Here is a 20667-nt window from a genome sequence, read left to right as displayed (position 1 = left end):
CTCAAGTACTGGAGAATTAAGAAAAAGTCTACTGTGGCCTCTGCCTGCTAGCCAAGATTGTTTATTTATTCTGCAGTGGGTCCCCCTCCTGGGAGCTGGGGATGATAATGAGCAGGTCCCAAGATGCCCAGCCCTTTATTCAGCTCACCTGGTGAATGGGAAATGTCGTACCATTGACTTGAGTACTCCAGGTGTCTTCCTATCAAAACAAACCAAGCAACAAAATCTTGCCTTTTTTATTTATCTGAAATAGGGAGAGTCCCATGTGTTAACAGACAGACGGCTAAGTGTACCAGACAGCTGATCTGGCCTGTCTGTTAGCGGGGTTGGGATTCTCATCCTAGCAGAGGGGACCTAACCCCCAGGAGGGCATCTGGATAAGAGAAGCAGGAGCCACAGAGAGAAACTGTAATGGGCAGGAAGGACTGGAGGCGTGGAATGGGCGTTCAGAGTCCAGGACTGGCTCCGCCTCTTCACAGGTGCCCATCAGCAAATCATTTCTGGACCTCCCAGAGTCACTTTTTTTTTTTTTTTCAACTGTGAAATGGGGGCAGTTTTGCCTCACTGAAACATGGAGATTAAACAATGCTTGTGACAACAAACAGTGCACAGTATGTGCTTAGCAAAAAGGAAGGTTGCACAACTAGAAAGGAGAAGAAATGAATGATGCAAGGTGAGAGACAAGTGTGGGAGAAATGCCCTTAAAGATTCTTGAATCTCTTGGTTCTCAACCCTAACAGCGCATTAGAATGTTCTGGGACAGGGGCATCTAGGTGGCACAGTCAGTTAACCATATGACTTTTGGTTTGGGCTCAGGTCCTGATCTCAGTGTCATGAGATCGAGCCCCATATTGGGCTCTGCACCCAGGGAAGAGTCTGCTAGAGATTCTCTCTCCCTCTCCCCACTTTTGTTCATGTGCGCTCTCTCTCTCTCTTTCTCTCAAATAAATAAATCCATTTTTAAAAAAGCATGCTCCGGGGAACTTTTAAAAATAATTGGAGTGAAATAATCAGAATCTCTGGAGGGAGAGCCTAGACATAGAAAAAATTTTTAAGTCCCAGAAACTGTTCAGCCAGTAGTAGATGAAGTCATCCCCCCTTCATTAAAAAGTTGAAATTTAAGCCAAAGATAAGTACAGGGAAACCCAAGATTATTCTGTGAGTTGTAGCAGAATAGAACTACCTTGGACATAGGCATCCTATATTCCAATTGCTCACTTGTGTCCCTAAAGCCCTCCTAGTCTCTGATTTCTAGAGACCTTGAGAACAGGTGTCATGTTCTGGTGCAGTTACCCAACCAATTTTCCATATGAGTGTCAGATAGAGCATCTCTCTGCTCACAAATTTGGTCTAGAAGACAACTCTTAGAGAAAAACAGGGTGAGAGTTGTTTTGGATCAGAGGATCGATCAGACTTTTGGGGAAGGTGGGTCTGGAAAGCTAGCTTTACAGCAGAAGTAGCAGAAGCAGGTCTGGAAAAATGAGTTTATCAGCAAGCAAGGGGAAGAAGGGCATTTTAGGCAGATGAAACAGCTTGTACAAAGAAAGGGAAGTAGTTTCATGTGGCTGGAAAGGCCGGTGTGAGATGGGGGAACTGGTGGTTAGTGACCATATTGGCTTTCATAAGCTGAGTTGGACAAAGTTTGGAAATTGCTGTTACACTGAAATTAAAGGAGCTGCTTAAATATCTTGGTCCTTTTACTTTCTGGTGGAAATCTTAACAGACTGATTTGAGCTATTATTTCTAGATATTTCAGAAAGACAAGAAATAGCCAATTATGCCTATTTTCAGCATTCTTATTTCCATCATGGTTAGCCAGTAAGCACAATGAAAAATAAGAAAGGAGAGGAGGTAAAAAGCATAGAGTCAATCTGTTTGGGGTTTAAGAAATGAAAATGTATTCCAAAAATCAGGCATCTCCAACCAGTTTACTGAGATGTTTTTTTCTTTTTTTTTTTTTTAAACACGGCATATCTCTGAGAAAGAATCCACCCTTATTAATACATGTGATTATTAATAAGTAATATTTCTGAGAAAGCACTTATCTAATATGGACAATTCAGTAATTAATAAAAAGAAAAGTTTACCTAACTTCAGAAACTCTGTTCAGGAAGCAACATGGGAAAGCGCGAAGAGTGCACAGAAGGCCTTTCATGTGTTACTTTGTCCCATATAACAAACCCTTTCCCTTGCAAAGCACCAAACTGCCTTTCCTTCGCTGGCTGTGCTGCCGTGAACGTGCTCCTGTCCATTGTGGCTCTTCCAGGAATACCCCTAATATCAGTCTGGAAGCCTATTCAAAACAAGGGTGGGTATCAGAGTTTATGTGTGCCAGCACTCCTGCCGAGAGCTAGGCCAGTCCCATTACGTGTGGGGGACCCCCTACTTCGCCTCTTGTGCCTCTTTGGGATACACAGATCCAGCGGACTACAGGGGTTGCAACGTTAAGAAACCACAGGGCAGGAATGGTGTCACTTGTGCTCTGTGCAGGAAACTGGAAAAAAAAATTCAGGTTGTCCCATCGTTCGGTGAAGCTGGGTACTTGTGTGAAAGCTACTTCTGCTCCATAAGCAAGAAGAATGCAGAACTGTGGACAGACTCTCAGAACGAGCAGGGGCTCCAGGACGTCTATGTGTCTTTTTAAACTCTTCCAGCCAGCTCGAGTACCACGGACATTAACTGCTTGGCCTGTGCCTTCATTGTGTCGGTGAAGAACCGGAGGTTCAAGGCCCCAGAGCGGCTTTCCCACATTGCAGTAGGAGCTAGGAGCCAAGCCGCAGTTGGGAGTCCTCGGTCTCCGGACTCCTGCAGGCCCCACTGCAGTCCCAAGCCCACAGTATGCTCCTGATTCGCCAGGTTGTCGGCCACAGGACAGGAGACGCTGCCTATTTTATGGGAATGGGACTTCGTTTCATGCATCCTATTGACTTAACTCTTAACCTCTCCCAGAGCTTGTGTGTCTTGAAGTCCCGTTTGTGTCTCCAGGCTCTCCCGCCTTCTGACCAGGGGCCCGAGTCCCCAGAGAACACCACTCACTGCTTTCCCGTCTGGGGAGGGCCAGTCAATCCCAGGTCTTGGCGTGGTGCCTGTATTTCATTCTTTCTGAAATTGTCTAACCCCTTAGACTTGAATTCTGGAAGCCTCTGTATTTTAGTCTCATTCGCACAGGACCTATCATATTCTGTAAGCCGACATGGAGTCAGTTCTCACTTGAACTCTTTGTTTTTAAGCATTACTTTGCCCTATTAAGGATCTCCTGCCTCGGAGTTGTATCTCTTCTCTCCACCATCTCCTTTCCCTTCTTGGGAGTGATCATGAGGAGGGCCTCCCATCTGGGGTCATTTAACCTCAGTCCTCTCACAGAGAGAATTCATGAGCAGTAGTATATTCTCCAAAGCCCAGGTCTGTGCATAAGGACCAGAACCCTCAGACTCTAGCTTGTAACAAAGTATTGCAGAACTCTAATTCCATCGGCTCGGATCTAATGTTGAATCTGACCCAGCTTTTTCTCCAAGCTTCTCAAAGCTTCACTTCCTGAGCGCCTGCTAGGTTTATAATGCAGTCCTCTTAGCTGCCAGTCTTCTCCTGGTCCAGGCCTGTGCCCCCCATTGCACCTGGCACTAAGTAGGAGAACCAGGAATGTGTGTTGAACGAAGGGGATCAGTGAAAACTGGGTTCTTCTCAGTGTCGGGTGCTGAGGCCCCTCCAGATGGATGGCTCTCCCATGGCCTCATACATCCAGTTGTTTCTTGAGGCTGAGCTGCAACTTGACCTTCTTCCAAAGATGAAGAGGAAAGGCATTATTCATCTGAGATTTGCCTTGCAGTGTTTAGCATGAATTTGGTTTCTAAGGAAAGGCTGGCAAGCCACTTATTCTTAGGTATTCTCTGATGACCATAGACTGAGCGAGGTTTTTGTATAGTTACCATAGCCATGAAAATAATCACTGGACAACATTCCCAGTGGCAAAACACACCAACCCCTAGAACTTTTTTGATTAATGGCAGGGAGTAAGGCTAACAAAAACCTGATGCCAGCTGGGCCATCATTGTCGTTATGAACCCCAAACATTTATTCAGCATCTTATTGTGTGTGAAACCTGCAATTTCTCTGTGCTTTTTGTTTGTTTCTCAATGTTGATCAGAAATCGGAATGCTAGTTTTGCCACTGATGGTATGTGACCATCATTTGTATCTACAAAAGGTGACATTCCCAGTCACTTTGAAATCAATTTGGAGTTCAGGGACAAGGTTTTAGTGGCGTGTGGCACACTGTAGGTGCTCAGTATATACAGAAAGGCAGGAAGTGGAGCAGGAAGAGAGGAAGGGAGGGGCATTGAGGGAGTGACTCCCCCCCACCTTGTGCCCTGGCGTTCATCTCCCTGGGATGTGACAGCCTCTGCCCCCCACCTGCCAGTGACCAGTTGACCTCCAGCTCTTAAGTTTGGTCACGTTTAAAATGAGATAGTACCTGCTGTGAAGGGTTTTTAAGAGATCTAGATGAGCTCAAATATGCACATGTGTGGCACAGAATGACTCAGTAAATGTTAGTTTTTTAAAAATTGTAACTAACAATAAGTTCGTGAATTCCAGTGATTGCCTTTTTTTGAGAAAGCAGTTGCCTGTTTATCTTCCTGGACTTTAAGATGAGTCACCCTCAGTTCATACGGATTCCATCAGGGCAGAGAGAGCCAAGAACCCTAGAATTCCTTAGAATTGGTGGTCTCGGGGGACCACCTGATCAGGGACTCCCCACAGTGCTGCTCTCCCAACTGCCCTTGCGTGCAGTTTTCCCGAAACTCTCACTCAAGATCTCAGGCTTCAATCATAATTTTCACCTGACTGCTGTTCTCTTGCCAGAACAGGGAGCCAGATTCTCCTTTCCGTCATGTATGTGTATTTTCTTCCTGAAGAAGAGAGAGAAGGGAGGATGTCTGCCTGGGAACAAGATCTTTATTAGCTTGTCTTCCCAAGGAGTTTACCTTGAGGTAGAAGACAGACGAGAGAAGCTGGCAAGGCAGGAGAGGGGCCATCTGGTTGGGGGACTAATGCCTGCCCAGTAATCTTTAGGGCTACGTGTTAGTATTTTTCTACCCCTTGGAAACTAGCATGGTCCTGCAAACTAAGAAACTCTCTAGTTTCTAGAAATTCTAGCTCTTTCAGAGACATCACTATCTTTCTGCCATAGGTTTCCTCAGAATGAAAGTATATCTTCTACTTTTTTTTTTTTTTTTTTGCCATGAGGGAGAATAATAATAAAAACTTAAAAGCATTTAATCCAGTGAATGCAGTGAATGAGTAATATTGGAGACTGAGGGAAGTCAGAACATTTCCCCAGTATTTTCCTGAAGCAGTTGATATGCACAGGCAGTTTGGGGGACGTAGGGGAGACCTGCGTGGAAAGTCTAGCAGCAGTAACTCCTTTTTCTTTTCTTTTTTTTTTTTTTTTTTAAGATTTTATTTATTTATTTGACAGACAGAGATTGCAAGTAGGCAGAAAGGCAGGCAGAGAGAGAGCTGGAGAAACAGGCTCCCTGTTGAGCAGAGAGCCCAATGCAGGGCTCTATCCCAGGACCCTGGGATCATGACCTGAGCTGAAGGCAGAGGCTTTAACCCACTGAGCCACCCAGGCGCCCCAGCAGTAACTCCTTTTACAGTCAGCTTTATTTCTCTGCATTGAACGAGGAAGAAGAAGGGCCCCGGCTTCTGCCACCCACGTATAGTTACCATGTGTGGGTACTTACTGTGTACCAGGCTGGGTTGTAAGGGCCAAGTACCCTCACTTAATCTTCAGGACAACTGCATTCTGAGGTAGATACTATTTTTAGCCCCATTTACAGAGGAGGGAACTGAGGCTCAGAGAAGTTAAATAAATTTCCCCAGGTCAAACAGTTGGTAAGTGATAAAATCAGTAGAACTTCAGGCTCCGGAGCCTTTTCTTTCAACCATGACTACGAAGCCTTGAGGAGTTACTAGCCCAACTTGAGGATCTCAGCAAGGTTCAGGAGGGGCTGAAATGTAGCACATCTCTTCTCCAAGCTTTTCAAATGTTTTATTTTCAGTAAGATTCCAGGCAAAGGTTGCATTTTTCATCTCAGTGAGAGCAAACTGCCGATGTGGGCTCTAAGGGGACTTGGCCTTTTCTGTAACGGGACCTCTACCCTATAGCAGAGTAGCACCTGCGACAGCTCAGTTCTTCAGAAGCAGTTGCTGAGAAGGAGTTTGCCATGCAGATTATGTATGGGGGATCCCTGCTGAAGGGGAGGGGGCACAAGAGGAAACTGAACTGCAATGCAGGCCTGGTAGCTTCCGCCAACAACAGGCAGCATGGCGGACCACAGATGGTCCTTTGGAGCTGTGCTGTGGTGAGCTGAAAGTGAGGGTCTTTATACACCTGCCACCAGTGGATAGGCCACCCAGGGTAGGGAATCTATTGAACAAGGAAACACTCTTCATCTGAGGCCGACTCTGAAGGAGTTGGCAGCATTTCTACTCACCGAGGCAATCAACGTGTTCTTCCTCGAAGGGAAGTTATAGGTGGTACATCCCTGTTTCCATTTTGACACTTCCAATTTCCTTACAAATACGAGTTTACACATTGGTAAATGCCATCTCCAGCCCAGCCTCTTGTGTGCTTGGATTCTAAGTCAATAGGCATTGTACACATACAGACAGATCTCAGCTGTCTGGACTCCTCTTGCTTATAGAACTAAGTAGAGGCAAAGGTGTAACATCCATATTTTCTTTGAACCAAGTGATGAAAGTCATACCTGGCAGTTTTGTAAATCCATGAAGTTTGTTTTACATTCATCACGTCTTTCATGTGGAGCCTGTTGGCTTGTGTTGTGTGTATGTGTGTGTGTGGGTGGGTGGGTGGGTGTGGGTGTAAGGGGAAGAGCAGAGTCCAAAGCTAAAAGCCACATAACAGTGGTGGAAAACCTCTAGTCACATTTTGCTTGCCAGTTGCCTTTAGAGAAACCTTTCAATGGTTAAGATTCCAGATTAACCCCCCTTTTCAGTGCTCTTCCCTTTGCAAAACTAAAGCAGTCTTCCAGCTCACTTCGGCATAGACATTAAATTGTGTCCCAGCTGACTTGTATCTTGTCCACCCAAGCTGACCACAGGAGCCACTCCTGCATCATCCATGGGGCTGGTTTGCCTTGCAAGATCCATCCTTGCTGCCTCTCACCGTTGCCTACAGTTGGCTTTGGCCACGGGCCATCTTAGCTGCTAGGTGTGCAAAACCTCCTTCCATTTCCTTTCTTTCAGGTGGGAAAGCTTATCCAAGAAGCAGCTGGAAGAAGTAACTTGAAGCGAGTAACTCTGGAACTTGGAGGGAAAAGTCCCAATATTATTTTTGCTGATGCTGATTGTAAGTCAACAACAGATCTTTTCCCTGTCCCTGTACACTGCCTCTTGGTGCTCTCTGTTGTATCTCCACTTTTGACAGGACACTAAGGAAAAGATCTGTGAGGCTAAGAAAAAGCTTCAAGTAGAAGAACCTGGACCCTTCCTCCCAAGGGGCAGCTGGTTTAGTACTGGGGAAGAGGGCTTGCCGGTTGACAGCTGAGCAGAGTTTGTTTTCTAGACACTCCTGAGCCCCTTTGACTCTGTGGTACCACAGGGCAGGGTAGCAGAGGAGAACGCCTGCTTCGTGCTGCATGGTGGGAAGGGCAATGGTCTAAGCCTCCCAACACCACAAATATCTTCTGCCTAGATTCTAGAAATCTGAAACTACTCAACTGTGTCTGGTGGCTTTGTAGTCCATGAAAAAAATTTTCTAGTTCACTAGTCTTGCCACATTTTCCCAAACCCACAACCCCTTGTCTGATTAGTCCCGCCATCCTCTGCGGTGTCTGTGACTTTCAGCCAGAATGACGACACACATTCAGTCAGGTGCTTACGCTTTGGAGGTAGGACCCTCTGGCGGTATAGAGCAGTAATTTAGGAAACCCCATATCTTCAGGCAGGATGCCCTCTCAGCCATTCTGCACAGGGATGGTCTTTATGGTTTGAAAAGCTTGCCAGGAAATCAAAATTCAAAATCTCTTCTGGTCCCTCTTTTTCTCCCTCTCATCCCACCAGACTGAGCTGCTGTCCCTTTCACCACTGTGAGGTCAGAAAGCAGAAAGCAGATTGCTTGCCATCCAGCCCCAGCTTTGGAATCCGTGAAGAGTTCAGCATCAGCTTCATGCTGGTTGTCAAGAGGGATCAGAACTGTCAAACCTAAGTTTCTCGTGAGGAGTAGTTCCTCCATTGACAGGACTGATGGACTGATAAGTGACTATTGATTCACTCCATCATTTAGCAGTTAGCACACACCAGATTCGCTAGTGTATCTTGAAGTGTAAGCTCTGAGATGAAAGTAATGTGCTGCTATACAGTTACAGTAAATGCAGAGGATATTTGGGTGTCTTTCAGGAAGATCCGTTTCTTTTACAATTTAATTCCCCATAATGCTAATTAAACATACAGCTACAAGGTTCTCTATAGATCAGTGGTTGCAAGTTAGCAGTCCCTAGACCCAGTGCAGGGCATACATATGTTTACCTGTCGAAATGTCACATAGCACTTTAAAATATGAACACTGTACATGAAAAATCCTGATTTCTGTTTTTTCTTGAAATTGTGAATCTGGCAACCAGTGGCTTACATTCATGCATAGCAACAGCCAAATGCAGTGGCTTTCCTTCTGAGTCTCCATCAGACCGTTTTGCTAGCTGGCGGATTCATGCCACTACATTATTCGCCCAGGCCCTTGCCCTTGGAGCTTGACACTCCTGTTCTAGATGGTGTGGTCCAGTCCCTCTTCCTACAGAAGAAGAAACAGACTCAAAGAAGTGAAGTCATCCAAGTTCACGGTCACGTAGCCAGTCACATCAGGATCTAGTTAGAACTTGAACTAAGGTGTCTCCTCAATCCAATGCTTTCCCCCGTGCTGCCTCCTCACCATTACGTTGTGGGCTGAGAGGGGCATTACTCCTGGGGTTCTGGCAGAGGGAGGGGAGGGGGCTGCATGGACGGGCCCTCCGTGGGTGAACCACACTGAGGACACCACTCTCTCTCTTGCAGTGGACTACGCTGTGGAGCAGGCCCACCAGGGCGTGTTCTTTAACCAAGGTCAGTGCTGCACCGCCGGGTCTCGCATCTTTGTGGAGGAGTCCATCTATGAGGAGTTCGTGAGAAGGAGTGTGGAGCGGGCCAAGAGGCGCATCGTGGGGAGTCCCTTCGATCCCACCACAGAGCAGGGACCGCAGGTAGGGAAATCATAAACATTCCCTTTCTTAATCCCTGGCGAGCCCCAGACTCTCTATTGGGGCCCCAGAGACAACTTCCTTCTCCCGCCCCCTCCTTTCCCTCCCGCCTCATCTTCGTGGCTGGAATTGTAGCTGGTGAGACATTGCTTATTCCTCGTGCTTCCCTTTCCTTTTCTAAATGTCAACTCTGAAACATTAAGGGATTAAAGTTGCCTCAAGGATACTTTGGACTTTGAGGGTAATTGGGAGTCTTTTAGCTCTGAAGAAAGACTTGCATGTGACCAGAAGGAGGTTGACCCGAAAACCCAGTCCCAGTCCTAACCACTGGCCTTCAAGGCATCCCTACAAATGCCACGGGCAAGGAAAAAGGGTATCTCTCTTTCTCAGAAACCCTTTATCAATTCATCTGTGGCTAAGGAATCTCCACCAGCCTGACCTACTTAGGACCCGCATATGCATAGGAGTTAGAGAGCTACTTGGCCCTCTGCTGTGTGGTTAGTTCTTATTCTGCATGCTTCGTGTGGTGTGCTGGAGAGGGCCACAGAAGGCCTTGCAGTCCACACTGTTTGGCTCTGCAGGCTCTTCACAGTCATCAAGGTTTGTTTCTGGATAGAATTCTGGTTGAATCCTAAACTAGACAGAGTCTGGGAATTTTTAAAGGATATTGGGATCAGGTTGCATCTGAATCTCTAGTGTATGGGTCTTCCCGGTAAGAAACAGCATCTCTGAGGTTTGGGGACCATTTGAAAGATGACTGATGTTCCAGCCGAGTAATTCAAACTCAAGTGGAATTTAGATTTTTGTATTTGCCATCATAATGGAGCGATGACTACAACTTGGGGGAGGCCAGACTAACCGTATTTTATGGAGTAGGAAGCTAGTCCTTGCTCTTTATACTTAACCCCTTCCTCTGAAGGTGTAATAGGAGCTCCGTTAAAAATACACTCCAGTAGGATTTGAAGCAACATAGAGCTTACCCATTGTTTTCATCTTTTTAGTATCAGTACAACTTGGGGAACTGTTCATTTGGTTAGAGCAGTCAGCTTTCCCCCCATGTAGAAACTGCAAATAATCAGTTAGCCAGTTCCTCCATCATTTAGAAACATTGCCTAATTCTGTATCTGGTACTGCTGATTTGGCCCTATCCTCAGTGTAGGGCCTTTAATGGAATTTTCAATATATTGGGTTAAAGCATGCAAAGTCACCATTTCTTCAGAGGACAAAGGCTAAATGGCAGCAGTTCCCTATGACATGACTAGATATAATGGAGTTTGAAAAAAATCACAAAAGATTCTTGAGTACACACTTCTTTCTCTTTTCATAGAGGACTTTACACAGAGTCATGGGAAATTTCTTTTGTAGATTGATAAGAAACAATACAACAAGATCCTGGAACTCATCCAGAGTGGCGTGGCCGAGGGTGCCAAGCTGGAATGTGGAGGCAAAGGGCTGGGCCGGAAGGGGTTTTTCATCGAGCCCACGGTGTTTTCGAACGTCACCGACGACATGCGCATTGCCAAGGAGGAGGTAACATGGAGTTCTAATGGAAGCCTTGCCTTTCTTGGGATGGCTTCCAGAGCATTTCTTTTTTTTCTTTTTTCTTTTTTTTTTTTTTTTAAGATTTTTATTTATTTACTTGACAGGGAGAAAGAGAGATCACAAGTAGCAGAGAGGCAGGCAGAGAGAGAGGGGGAAGCAGGCTCCCTGCTGAGCAGAGAGCCCGATGTGGTGCTTGATCCCAGGACCCTGAGATCATGACCTGAGCTGAAGGCAGAGGCTTAACCCACTGAGCCACCCAGGCGCCCCCAGAACATTTCTTGTAGATGATATTCTGGTTTGGTCTCTTTATATTTGATAGACATTCTGTGACAGTGATGTGCAAATCCTGTTTTCAAAAAAATGTTAAATCAGAAAGCAAGTAAGCTAGATGGAGGCAGGTGACATGATCCTCGACTGCAATTATATTAGCCAAGAGAACAATCATAAGAGCCGAACATTGGCCTTAGTAATACACTGCCCATTGGCTAGTTCCTTTAAACATGGGTTCCTAAGCTGTTCACCGGGAAGGAGAAAGCATCCAAGCCACCTCACATTTGTGTGGGCGAGGGACCAGAGCACATCAGCCAGTGTCTCCAGAGGGGTGGCTCTGAGTTCGGCAGCAATGGCTGGGGAAATCACAGAGAAAGCAGCCCTGGTGCCAACAGCGGAATTGGGGGTCGCATAGGAGGGTGGAGGGTAGGGGGCGCTACATGAACTCTAAAGTTAAACAACTCAGGCAGAGTCTGGGTGATTTTACAGTTCTGTGCTGCTAAACGTCAGTGTCATTTAAATAATGAAGGTGGAGTAAACTTTGAAATATGCAGAGCAGGTCAAGGGTGGCAGAGCACCCACCCCATGATGGCTCAAACCATTTTGTTGCAGATCTTTGGCCCCGTTCAGGAAATTCTGAGGTTTAAGACTATGGATGAAGTTATTGAAAGAGCCAATAACTCAGACTTCGGACTCGTCGCAGCCGTCTTCACTAATGACATCAACAAGGCCCTCACAGTGTCTTCGGCAATGCAGGCTGGGACTGTTTGGTAAGATAAGAATCAGCCTCAGGCTTCTGGCCATAACACACACCACTGGCGGTGTAGGGGCCTCATAATCTCGAACACAGGGGACAGAAGCTTACCTTCCGGGGGGAAGGGGAAGACAGAAGGCAAGCAGCCTTTCCTGAGAAAGGATATGCACTTCTTACTGGCTAGGCCAGGAGATCAAAGTCAATTTTAAATGATAAATATTTCATATGCAAGAAAGGGAATTAGAAAATGAAACTTTTAAAGAAATACTATGATGATGGGACTACTTCGGTGCAAGCAGAATTCATACTCACGGTACTGTGTTTTCTTCTCTTAGGATCAATTGTTACAATGCCTTAAATGCCCAGAGCCCCTTTGGAGGATTCAAGATGTCTGGAAATGGGAGAGAAATGTAAGTGTCCAAAGTTGCTGGGGCCACAGAGAAACTGGGATGGCAGATACTAGCCTAGAGGAGTATGCACACGACTGTTTAGCTCTCTGACTCACCCATTCATTCCACAAACACGTTGTTGAGCACATACTTCTGCAAATGAAGCTCTGTGCTACGTGTCACAAAGACGGATAAAACACAACTCCCTTCCCTTACGTGGGGGTGGATAAAAATTAATGTACCATCTATTTCATGAAATCAGGGCTACTTTCTTGATAGAAGTGTGCCAAACATCTTGCAAGTACTGAGGAAACAGTCTACCAATTTTGCCTGATGGGGATCAGAGAAGATTTCCCAGAGCAAATAACTTTCCACTGTGTTAGGGGCGGTGCTTGCATGTGGAGGGAAGAGCAGGAACAAAGGCATGAAGGCACAACAAATAGAGAACATCAGGGCGTTTGGGGTGTTTGAAGCAGAGGTCACCAACTGCCAGCCCAACGGCAAATCTGGCCAGCAGAAACGTTTCATTTTGCCTCACAACATTTTAAAATCCTTAACTGACATTCAAAAAAGGAAGAGGCTTTCTGTAAAATACAGATTTCTTGCTTTTTTTCATTCCCCCATAGCAAAATTGCTGCAGCTGTGAGCTCTAGAACTTGCCTTAATCCCGTTCCTGTTGTTTCTGGGGCCTAAATATTGGTAGCCCTTCATTTTCACACAAGCCCAAGCCCCTCCCTAAATCACCTCCTCAGCCCCTGTAGGTTCTCTGAGGCTGGGACGGCAAGGTTTGGACATAGAATGACTGGAGGGAGCTTGCTGAAGACACAGGTGAAAAGGTTGTTTTAAACCAGCCTCACAGGGCTTAGACGTTCCATGGGAGCTGCGGAGATAGCTGAGGTTTTAAGGTTGAGATTTCTGGCAGGTAGAGGATGTCCTGGCAAAGACTAGAGGAAGAAAACCCATCATGAGGGCTTTACAATAACAGTGATAGGAATCATTCATTGAACGCCCACTCTGTATATGACTTTACATCAGCTTTTTTCCCAACATTGTCTGATTTGAGTTTCACAATGATTCAGTGGGATAGATACATTTCCCCTTCACATCCCACTTGGTTCAGGTGGGGAACTGGGGCTTAGACCAGCTAAGCAGCTTGCCCAGGTCACAGAGCCAGTAAGTGGCAGATGTGAGATTTGAATGTCGGTTTCAGTGTTTTCAATGATATCCAGCCAAGGAAGCTGCGGGGCCTGGGGCAGGACTCAGAAGGGACAGAATTGGAGCTGGGCAGAGTCCTCTTGAGAGGCGAAGGACCTGGAAAAAGGGAATGTAGCAGAGGAAAACTATAGTCAAGGAGATGTTATTTACAGCCTTCATATATAAATGGGAATGAGCAACATTCAGAGTGTGGATGGTAACCGGGGTCTTCCTGAGCTGACACACACTCCCCTAATAAAAACAAACAAACAAAAACGAAAACATTTTCCCCCTGGGGCATCTGGGTGGTCCAGTCAATTAAGTGTTCAACTCTTGATTTCAGTTCATGTCATAATCTCAGGGTCATGAGATCAAGCCCCACATTGGGGTCCTCACTGAGTGTGGAGTCTGCTTGAGATTCTCTCTTCCTCTGCTTCTGCTTCCCTCTCCCACCCCTGCCTCTTGCCCCTGCTCATACTCACTCTCTCTTAAAACAAAACAAAACAAACTAAATAAACCACTTTCCTTCCTCTTGAAGGGGGCTGGCTCCATGTTTCTTAAATCCTGTGACGCCCAAGAGGAAATATTCTTATGTCCATTCCCTCTGCCGTTATTGAATGCGTCCATTTGTGAGCCAGTGCCGGGTCATGATCAGTCTGCTAGGAAGTATTGAGTGCTTGGCTCGTAGGGGATGATATATGGCTCATCAAAGCACTTGAGATTTTGCTAGATACATGAAATATACAACATTGAAAGAAGTAGAAGAATTCCAGAGAAGACTGATTCGTAGAGGAGTGCAGGGGTGGGGGAGATCATCGTGAGCTGTAGAAGCCTGGGAAACCTTTGGATAGGATCGAATATAGGGATCTGAATTGGTCTTTAAAGGAGAGGAACATTTGGGTAGATGGAGAAAGGGGAATAATTTGCAGGGTTGGTGGGCAAAGCTAGGTAGGAGTGGAGAAAGAGGGCATAGAGGCATTGTGGGAGACATAAGGATGGTATTTGGGACAAAGTACAGGGAACCTGTAAGACCAGCATAGAGGATTTACATGCTTCAGATACATCAGGGGGTAATTTCTAGCTCTTAGCCATTAACCTTTTAAATTAAGCATAGCAGTGAGGTTAAGAGCAGAGTTTCTAGAGTCACACGGCTTCAGATACATATCGTGATCCTACCACTTAATACCTATGCAACCTTGGACCAATTACTTAATCCCACTAAGCCTCTGTTTCTCTAAAATGGGAATAAGCCTCATTAATCTCTCTAAGCCTCATCTCCACAATGGGAATAATTATAGTACCTACCCCAAAGGGTTGCCCTGAGGATAAAACGGTAGGATTCAGTGTTCCAGCTACCCAGCAGTGTCTGGCAAACCTCCAGAAATGTAGAGGTCAAGCAGATGAGTGTTACATAGGTGATCCTTCTTTTTCCTTATTTCTTTGGAAGTATGGCAGAATGATGCCTGAATTTCAGCCCGAATCATCAACTTCCATTCTGTCGCTGGGAATGCCATGGGGAAGTTGCTCTTGCTTGGGTCTTGCTTCTGGCCTTCAGTGCTTCCCACTTGCTTTACAGCCAGAACCCAGAATCACTCTGGATCCCCTTTGCTCAGTTATTAGTACTTTTCAGCTTTTATAAAGGTTTCGTGTACTTAGAGCTGTCTCTTCCTAACTCACATATGACCTTCACTTCCTGCTCCCACCTTTCAGGATGTGTTTAACTTGATATTCTGTGTCCTGCTTCTGTGTTTGGGCCTTCCTGGTCTCTGAAATGTTGGGACAATCCCTGGCTCTGGGAATGTTGCTCCTGCTGTTTTGTTACAGATCATTAAGAGGGTGAATCATAGGCATAAAATACAGTAAATAATTGCCGCCTGATGGAGCTCATCCCAGGCTCGCCCTGGGTCCTCAGCATGGACAGGGTTTGGGCTTGTGACATTATCCAGGTCCAGTCTATCTGCATTAGCAACCTTCCCCTTGCCTGGAGAGACGGTCCAGGAGACAGTTAGGTTGTGTCAGAACCACATGGAGAACAGTGGCCCAAGAGACCGAAAAGCAGTCTTTCTCCACTTATCACATTGGTGCTGTAGTGACTTGGCCTTCCCAGTGCAGTTTAAAAATAATTAGGCAACAGGGCTCTTTGATGAGACTCACTTCATTTTGTCTAAATCATTGGATAATTTGTCCCTACTTGCTCTCCAAACATGTTTTTTTCTTCCTTAAATGGCCTGGAGTGGTCACAAGACTTCAAATAAAAGCACCTGCCCTATCCTGGTCCCCCACTCTTCATTCGCACTTACTGCAATCCCAGAAACTCCCCTGCCCACCTCTGGACAGGACTGTTTATCTCCTGGCCTTGCAAACTCCATGTGGCTCTGGTCCCTTTTCCCACCTCTAAGAGGCACAGAGAAGAGAAGCAGCACTTTCTGGAAACTGGCTCTGTGGGAACCCAGGAGTTCTCCCCCCCAGAGCGCTGTGGAGGGCTGCCCTCTACAGGTTGCCTGATGGGCCGGCCTGATTCCCAGGGTCAGAGGTGGGGGCAGCTCACTTTAGTCTGGCCCTGCAGCCGGTTCTCCACATTTCACTCCTCCCATCCCCTCCCTTACCTCTTTTAAGCCTCTCTGAGACAAGCAATAACATAAATGTCACAAAGGGAGCACATAGAAAGAACCTCACGTTCTGAGGTTCTAAAAAAACTCATTTTAAAAACTGAGGACACAGGTTTTGAAGATGAGAAACATTATTGGAATATTTTAAATAAGGGCTTCCCAGTTTGCATGCACATGCATCTGTGCCTGTGTGCTCATATATATGTGCAGAGCGTGTGTGTGTTCATGCAGAGCATCGGTGTGTGCTTGTGTGCCCGGGCATGCATGTGTGTGTGCCCGTGTGCACATACAGACATGCATGTGTGCCTGTGTGTGTGTGCATGTGTGTGTGCCCGTGTGCATGTACAGACCATGCACATGCACAGAAAGTCACCTGAGGTCAGACAGAAGGGCTTGCCAAGCGTGCCTGTCTGGGGACCCACTCTCGGAGATTTGGCTGTAGTAAATCTGGGCTAAGGCAGAGGATCTGCATTGTTAACAGGTTTCTGGAATGGTTCTGGTGCAGGTGGTCTGGAGCCCCTGCTCCGTGAAATGTTGCTGTAAGGCAAAGAAAAGAGCAGGGAAATAAATATACATTCTACACAGTAATCCCTCTTTGTTTTAGGAGTGATTTTTCTGCAGGGACTGGCTGGAGGCACCTTACCTTGCCCCGGGTCTGCTGGGTTTGGTTGGTGGCAGAGAATATAACCCAGTCTGGCTCAGAAGCAGGAACACAGGCATCCGAATGTGTCTTCACCCTGACACTCTGTGGAGCCCAGCAGGCGACCGTATGGAGAGATTGGGGGGGCAGCAGGAGAGGCGTGTCTGCGTTTGCACCGTAGTGTGGTTCTCCTGTAACTGTGGGATTTAACTGGACTAAGCTAGATTGGAGAGAAAGCCCCCAGAATGAGGTGGTGAATTAGAAGGAGAATCTAAACAGGGGGCCCTCAGAGACATCCCAGCAGCGCTTCTCAAAGGGTGACCCAAACAACCACCTGCATCACCATCTCCAGGCTCCTCTCCAGACCTACTGAGGCAGAGTCTTTGGTGGGGATGGTCAGGAGTCCACAACGTAAGCAAGCTCCAAGGACGGTCTTAGGTTTCCTGATGTCTGAGAGATGCCCGGGCCCTAGGAGGAGGCTCGCCTGGAGTCACAGTGCCAGGTACTGGCAGAGCTGAGTGGGATGCCTGGCCTGCTGACCCCAACTCCAGCATTGCTTTTACGGCAGATGCGAGGCCACTCGTCATTCTCGGAGCAGGCAGTGTGCCGACCGTGGTGGCTGGTGACTGCACAGGACGTAGGGGAGGAGCTCCCCCAGCGCAGGGTGATTTTCCACGTCACGCACCCAGAGATTGCGGGACCCAATACTCACACTCGAAAGCAACCACACCACCACACTCCTGACTCTGTAAGGCTTCCTTAACACTCCTCAACCCGACTTAGAGATCTGAGTGGGAGGAGATGGTTCAGGGTCTGCGCCATGTGCGTGTGCAAGCCAGGAAACCAGAAGGGAGGAGCCGCACTTCAAACAGGAGGCAGATGATGTCCGTGATGAAGAGACACTTTCAGAATTGCCCAAGGAAGGAAAGAGTCCAGAAAGAGCCAGAGCTAAGCTGGTAATAAAGACTCAGGGACTGGAGGGAGCTAATGAGGGAACCTTCTACTGAGTGGGGCCGTCCAGGATTGATTCTCATTCCCGTAAGCAAAGATGGCCAACGCAGATAAGAGAAGAGCACACATACCCTGCTCTCTCCTTGGCTGCCTCTGATGTCTTGGCGGGGATGGCATGGTTATGACAACCTAGGTGACCTTGGTGCTCAGAGCTGCTGCTGGCCAAGTGATTGGAAGTTTGTGCAGAGCATAGGGTTCCTGGAAGGTAGCGAAATGAATGGCTCACAGAAGGTCTTGATTGTAAAGCCCAGTTAGATTTTACACATGATTGTTTTGGTCTTTTTTAAAAGATTGATTTAATTTTGGATTCAGCGGGGAAGAGGAGAGGGAGAGAAATTCTCCAGCAGACTCCACACTAAGTGTAGACCCCAGCGCTGGGCTTGAGCTCATGACCTATCCAAAACCAAGAGTTGGCTGCTTAACCAACTGTGCCACCCAGGTGCCCCATACTTGCCCGTTTTGAAAGACAGCCTTTATTAATATTTTCTTACTCAAATACATCTCCAAGTGTCCTTTTATTTTTTCCTGAGAGAGGTGGTATGTCTACTGGGTGGACCCAGGGAGGGGGAGGGCGGGTGAAAGCCCTCCCTCCTTCTTTCCCTCCCATAAGGGCCGCCTGAGCCTGAAGCTGTGGGCTCTACACGAGGTTTGCTAGAGGGCACGAGGCAGGACCAGTAAGCTCTTGAGTCCTCGGGTGGAGACGGCCACTCAGGCAGCCCTTCTCCCCTCCTGAGAAACAGTGTTGTGATAACTGGTGCCCAGGTGCTCTGTGAACACAGAGGCAGGAGGCACTCCTCCTACTGAGATAGCCAGGAAAAGCCTCATGGACCAGTGACTTTAAAAAGAATTGCGGGGGGAGGGGGGTGTGTTCAATTTTTAAAAGAGAAAATTGGGAAAAAGTGCTTGACTTTACAATGAAATAAAGAAAAGGGGGCAAGGGCAATGAAATTGAGGTGACCTGAGGAGAGGGTACAGAGAGAAGAAAGAAAGGAGCATGGCAGCCACCAGGCTTGGCTGCAGCCCGGCCCCCTGAGGGTTGGAGACCAGCGCTGCCTGTCCAGAGGGCTAGGAAGGCGGCATCTCCTGGCTCCTGCAGAGACGGGGGACCCAGCTCCCACCCCATAAACATTTAAGCAGAGTCTCGGGGGCCACTTCCTTTGCGGTCAGTTACTTGGATTTCCTCCCTCTTTCCCCTGACTCTGTGGGGCTGTGGGCAGTCCACATCAGGATGGTTTTTGAGGCATTGCTGGTGATCCATGCTCTTCCCTGTCCAGGTCTTTGGGTCCCCACTTCCATGTGTTAAGTCTAAGGACCAGTGGAAAGGAATTTAGGACAAACGGGAGGGGATCCCAGCTTAGAAATCTCTGGTTTTTCTTTCAGCTAAAGTGGACTAGGTGGCCAGGAAGAGTGACTAGAACAAAGAAACATCAGGGGGTGTCTCGTGGCAGGAGTGGGTTTTTAGAGGAGGAAAGCACACCATTGTCCTCTAGAGCCATTACTGCCACTGGTAGAGACACAACAGCGGGGGCCTGGACCTGGGCCTCTGCTGTCCGCAGTGTACCCCCAGGGGCATGGTCTGGGGTCTGTGTGACCGTGGGCTCAAGCTAACACGCGTGCCTGCGTCTCAGAGTAGTTGGGAACGCTGCCGCCCCTTGCTGCGCCGTGTTGTGAGGACAGGTCAGCCCTTGACTTTGAGAAACGGTCACTGCTCGTGACATGGTAGCAGCCCTCTCTGCCTCTCAGAGGAGGGCTCGGCTGTCCACTCATGAGACATGGGAACCCCATGGCCTGCTGTTAGCAGGTGCTAAACGGCTCCTTCTCGGGGCCCTTGCCATCACTCAGGCCAGGCTGCCTCGGCCTCAGGTGTCTGACACTGCCTACTTCTGCCTTCCAGGGGGGAGTTCGGCTTGCGAGAGTACTCCGAGGTGAAGACCGTGACTGTAAAGATCCCTCAGAAGAACTCGTAAGAAGGCTGAGGAGGAAGGTGGAGGCCAGCCCGCAGGACCCTCCCTCTCTGCTCTCCCTGGGGGGCCCGGCTCTCAGGAATCCAAAGTCCATACTCGGTCCTTATTTAAAGATGTAAACAATGACATGTAGGCCACGCCAGTCACTGCATAAGGAAAGCAGAGCATGTGCGCACAGTCTCCTGGCACCCCGTAAGGGATCACCTTAACGATACCAAATAGTGGGGAAGCCGGGAGCAGGCAGGAGGAGTCGCTGTCGGGAACATACAGTCTCTCTTTCCGGAGCGATGGGCTGATGTCTTTCATCACAAGGAACTTTCCTCCTGAGGAAAGGTCATCTTTCCATTGTCTCCATTTTTCCCCCTTCCAGGCTCTCCCTGCTCACCACCACTCCCCCTTCCCACCCCTCCAAGGAGATCTCAGCTGAGCTCATTTGGGGCAGATGTTTGGGCCGGGAACAATTTTCCAAGGGTTTGCAGCCAAATTACCATTTCATGTTATCCACTTCTTCAAAGCAAAACATGAAATGGTTTTAGTTAGAGCCAGACCAGACTGAGACTGCCAGGAGCTGGTACACTGCAGATGTACCGAGAACTGAGAGCTCGGGATGTTCTTGACCCAGTCTGGCTTTCGTACATCCATAAAAGACACGAGTGAGAAAGATCAGGAAAGATGCAGACCCAGAGATCACATGTAGTTCACAGCTTCTGAGCTTGCCGTTTGGTTTTAGGGTGTGTTGGTGTGCGTGTGTGTTCTGTCTTCTGGGTGATTCTGGAATAAGGCAGCAGGGGTGGGAAGGGAGTTGTTTTTCATAGACTGATAAGATCTTTTTCCAAAGCTCTTAATAATCAACCCCAAAACGAATTGAGTCAGCTCAAGAATTTGGTACCAGGTAATGCTGGGGGCCTTGGAGAAATAAGTTCACTTCTAGTACTGGCTGACAATTCGTAGGAAGTGAATTATCTCTGCAGTTGTGGACTCGGCAGCCGCTTCTGGCCGCGCCCCCCCCCCCCCCCCCCCCCCCCCCCCCCCCCCCCCCCC

General features: G+C 47.7%; 1 protein-coding gene across 2 annotated transcripts in view; it reads left to right on the top strand.

Annotated features, from left to right (window-relative positions):
* Positions 1–20661, top strand: part of ALDH1A2 (aldehyde dehydrogenase 1 family member A2) — a 93171-nt gene extending 72510 nt beyond the window's left edge. For both annotated transcript variants that reach the window (XM_059372011.1, XM_059372010.1), the window contains 6 exons: positions 7269–7371; positions 9072–9256; positions 10619–10783; positions 11678–11835; positions 12155–12229; positions 19557–20661. In XM_059372011.1, coding sequence (XP_059227994.1) covers positions 7269–7371; positions 9072–9256; positions 10619–10783; positions 11678–11835; positions 12155–12229; positions 19557–19629 — 759 coding nt within the window. In that variant the 3' untranslated portion in view covers positions 19630–20661. The remainder of the gene's footprint in view (positions 1–7268; positions 7372–9071; positions 9257–10618; positions 10784–11677; positions 11836–12154; positions 12230–19556) is intronic.
* Positions 20662–20667: the final 6 nt, after the last annotated feature.

This window comes from Mustela nigripes, chromosome 13, assembly GCF_022355385.1.
Source record: "Mustela nigripes isolate SB6536 chromosome 13, MUSNIG.SB6536, whole genome shotgun sequence".
NCBI lineage: Eukaryota > Metazoa > Chordata > Mammalia > Carnivora > Mustelidae > Mustela > Mustela nigripes.
Note: the sequence above shows the minus strand (reverse complement) of the source record. Positions and strands in the feature narration are given on the sequence as shown.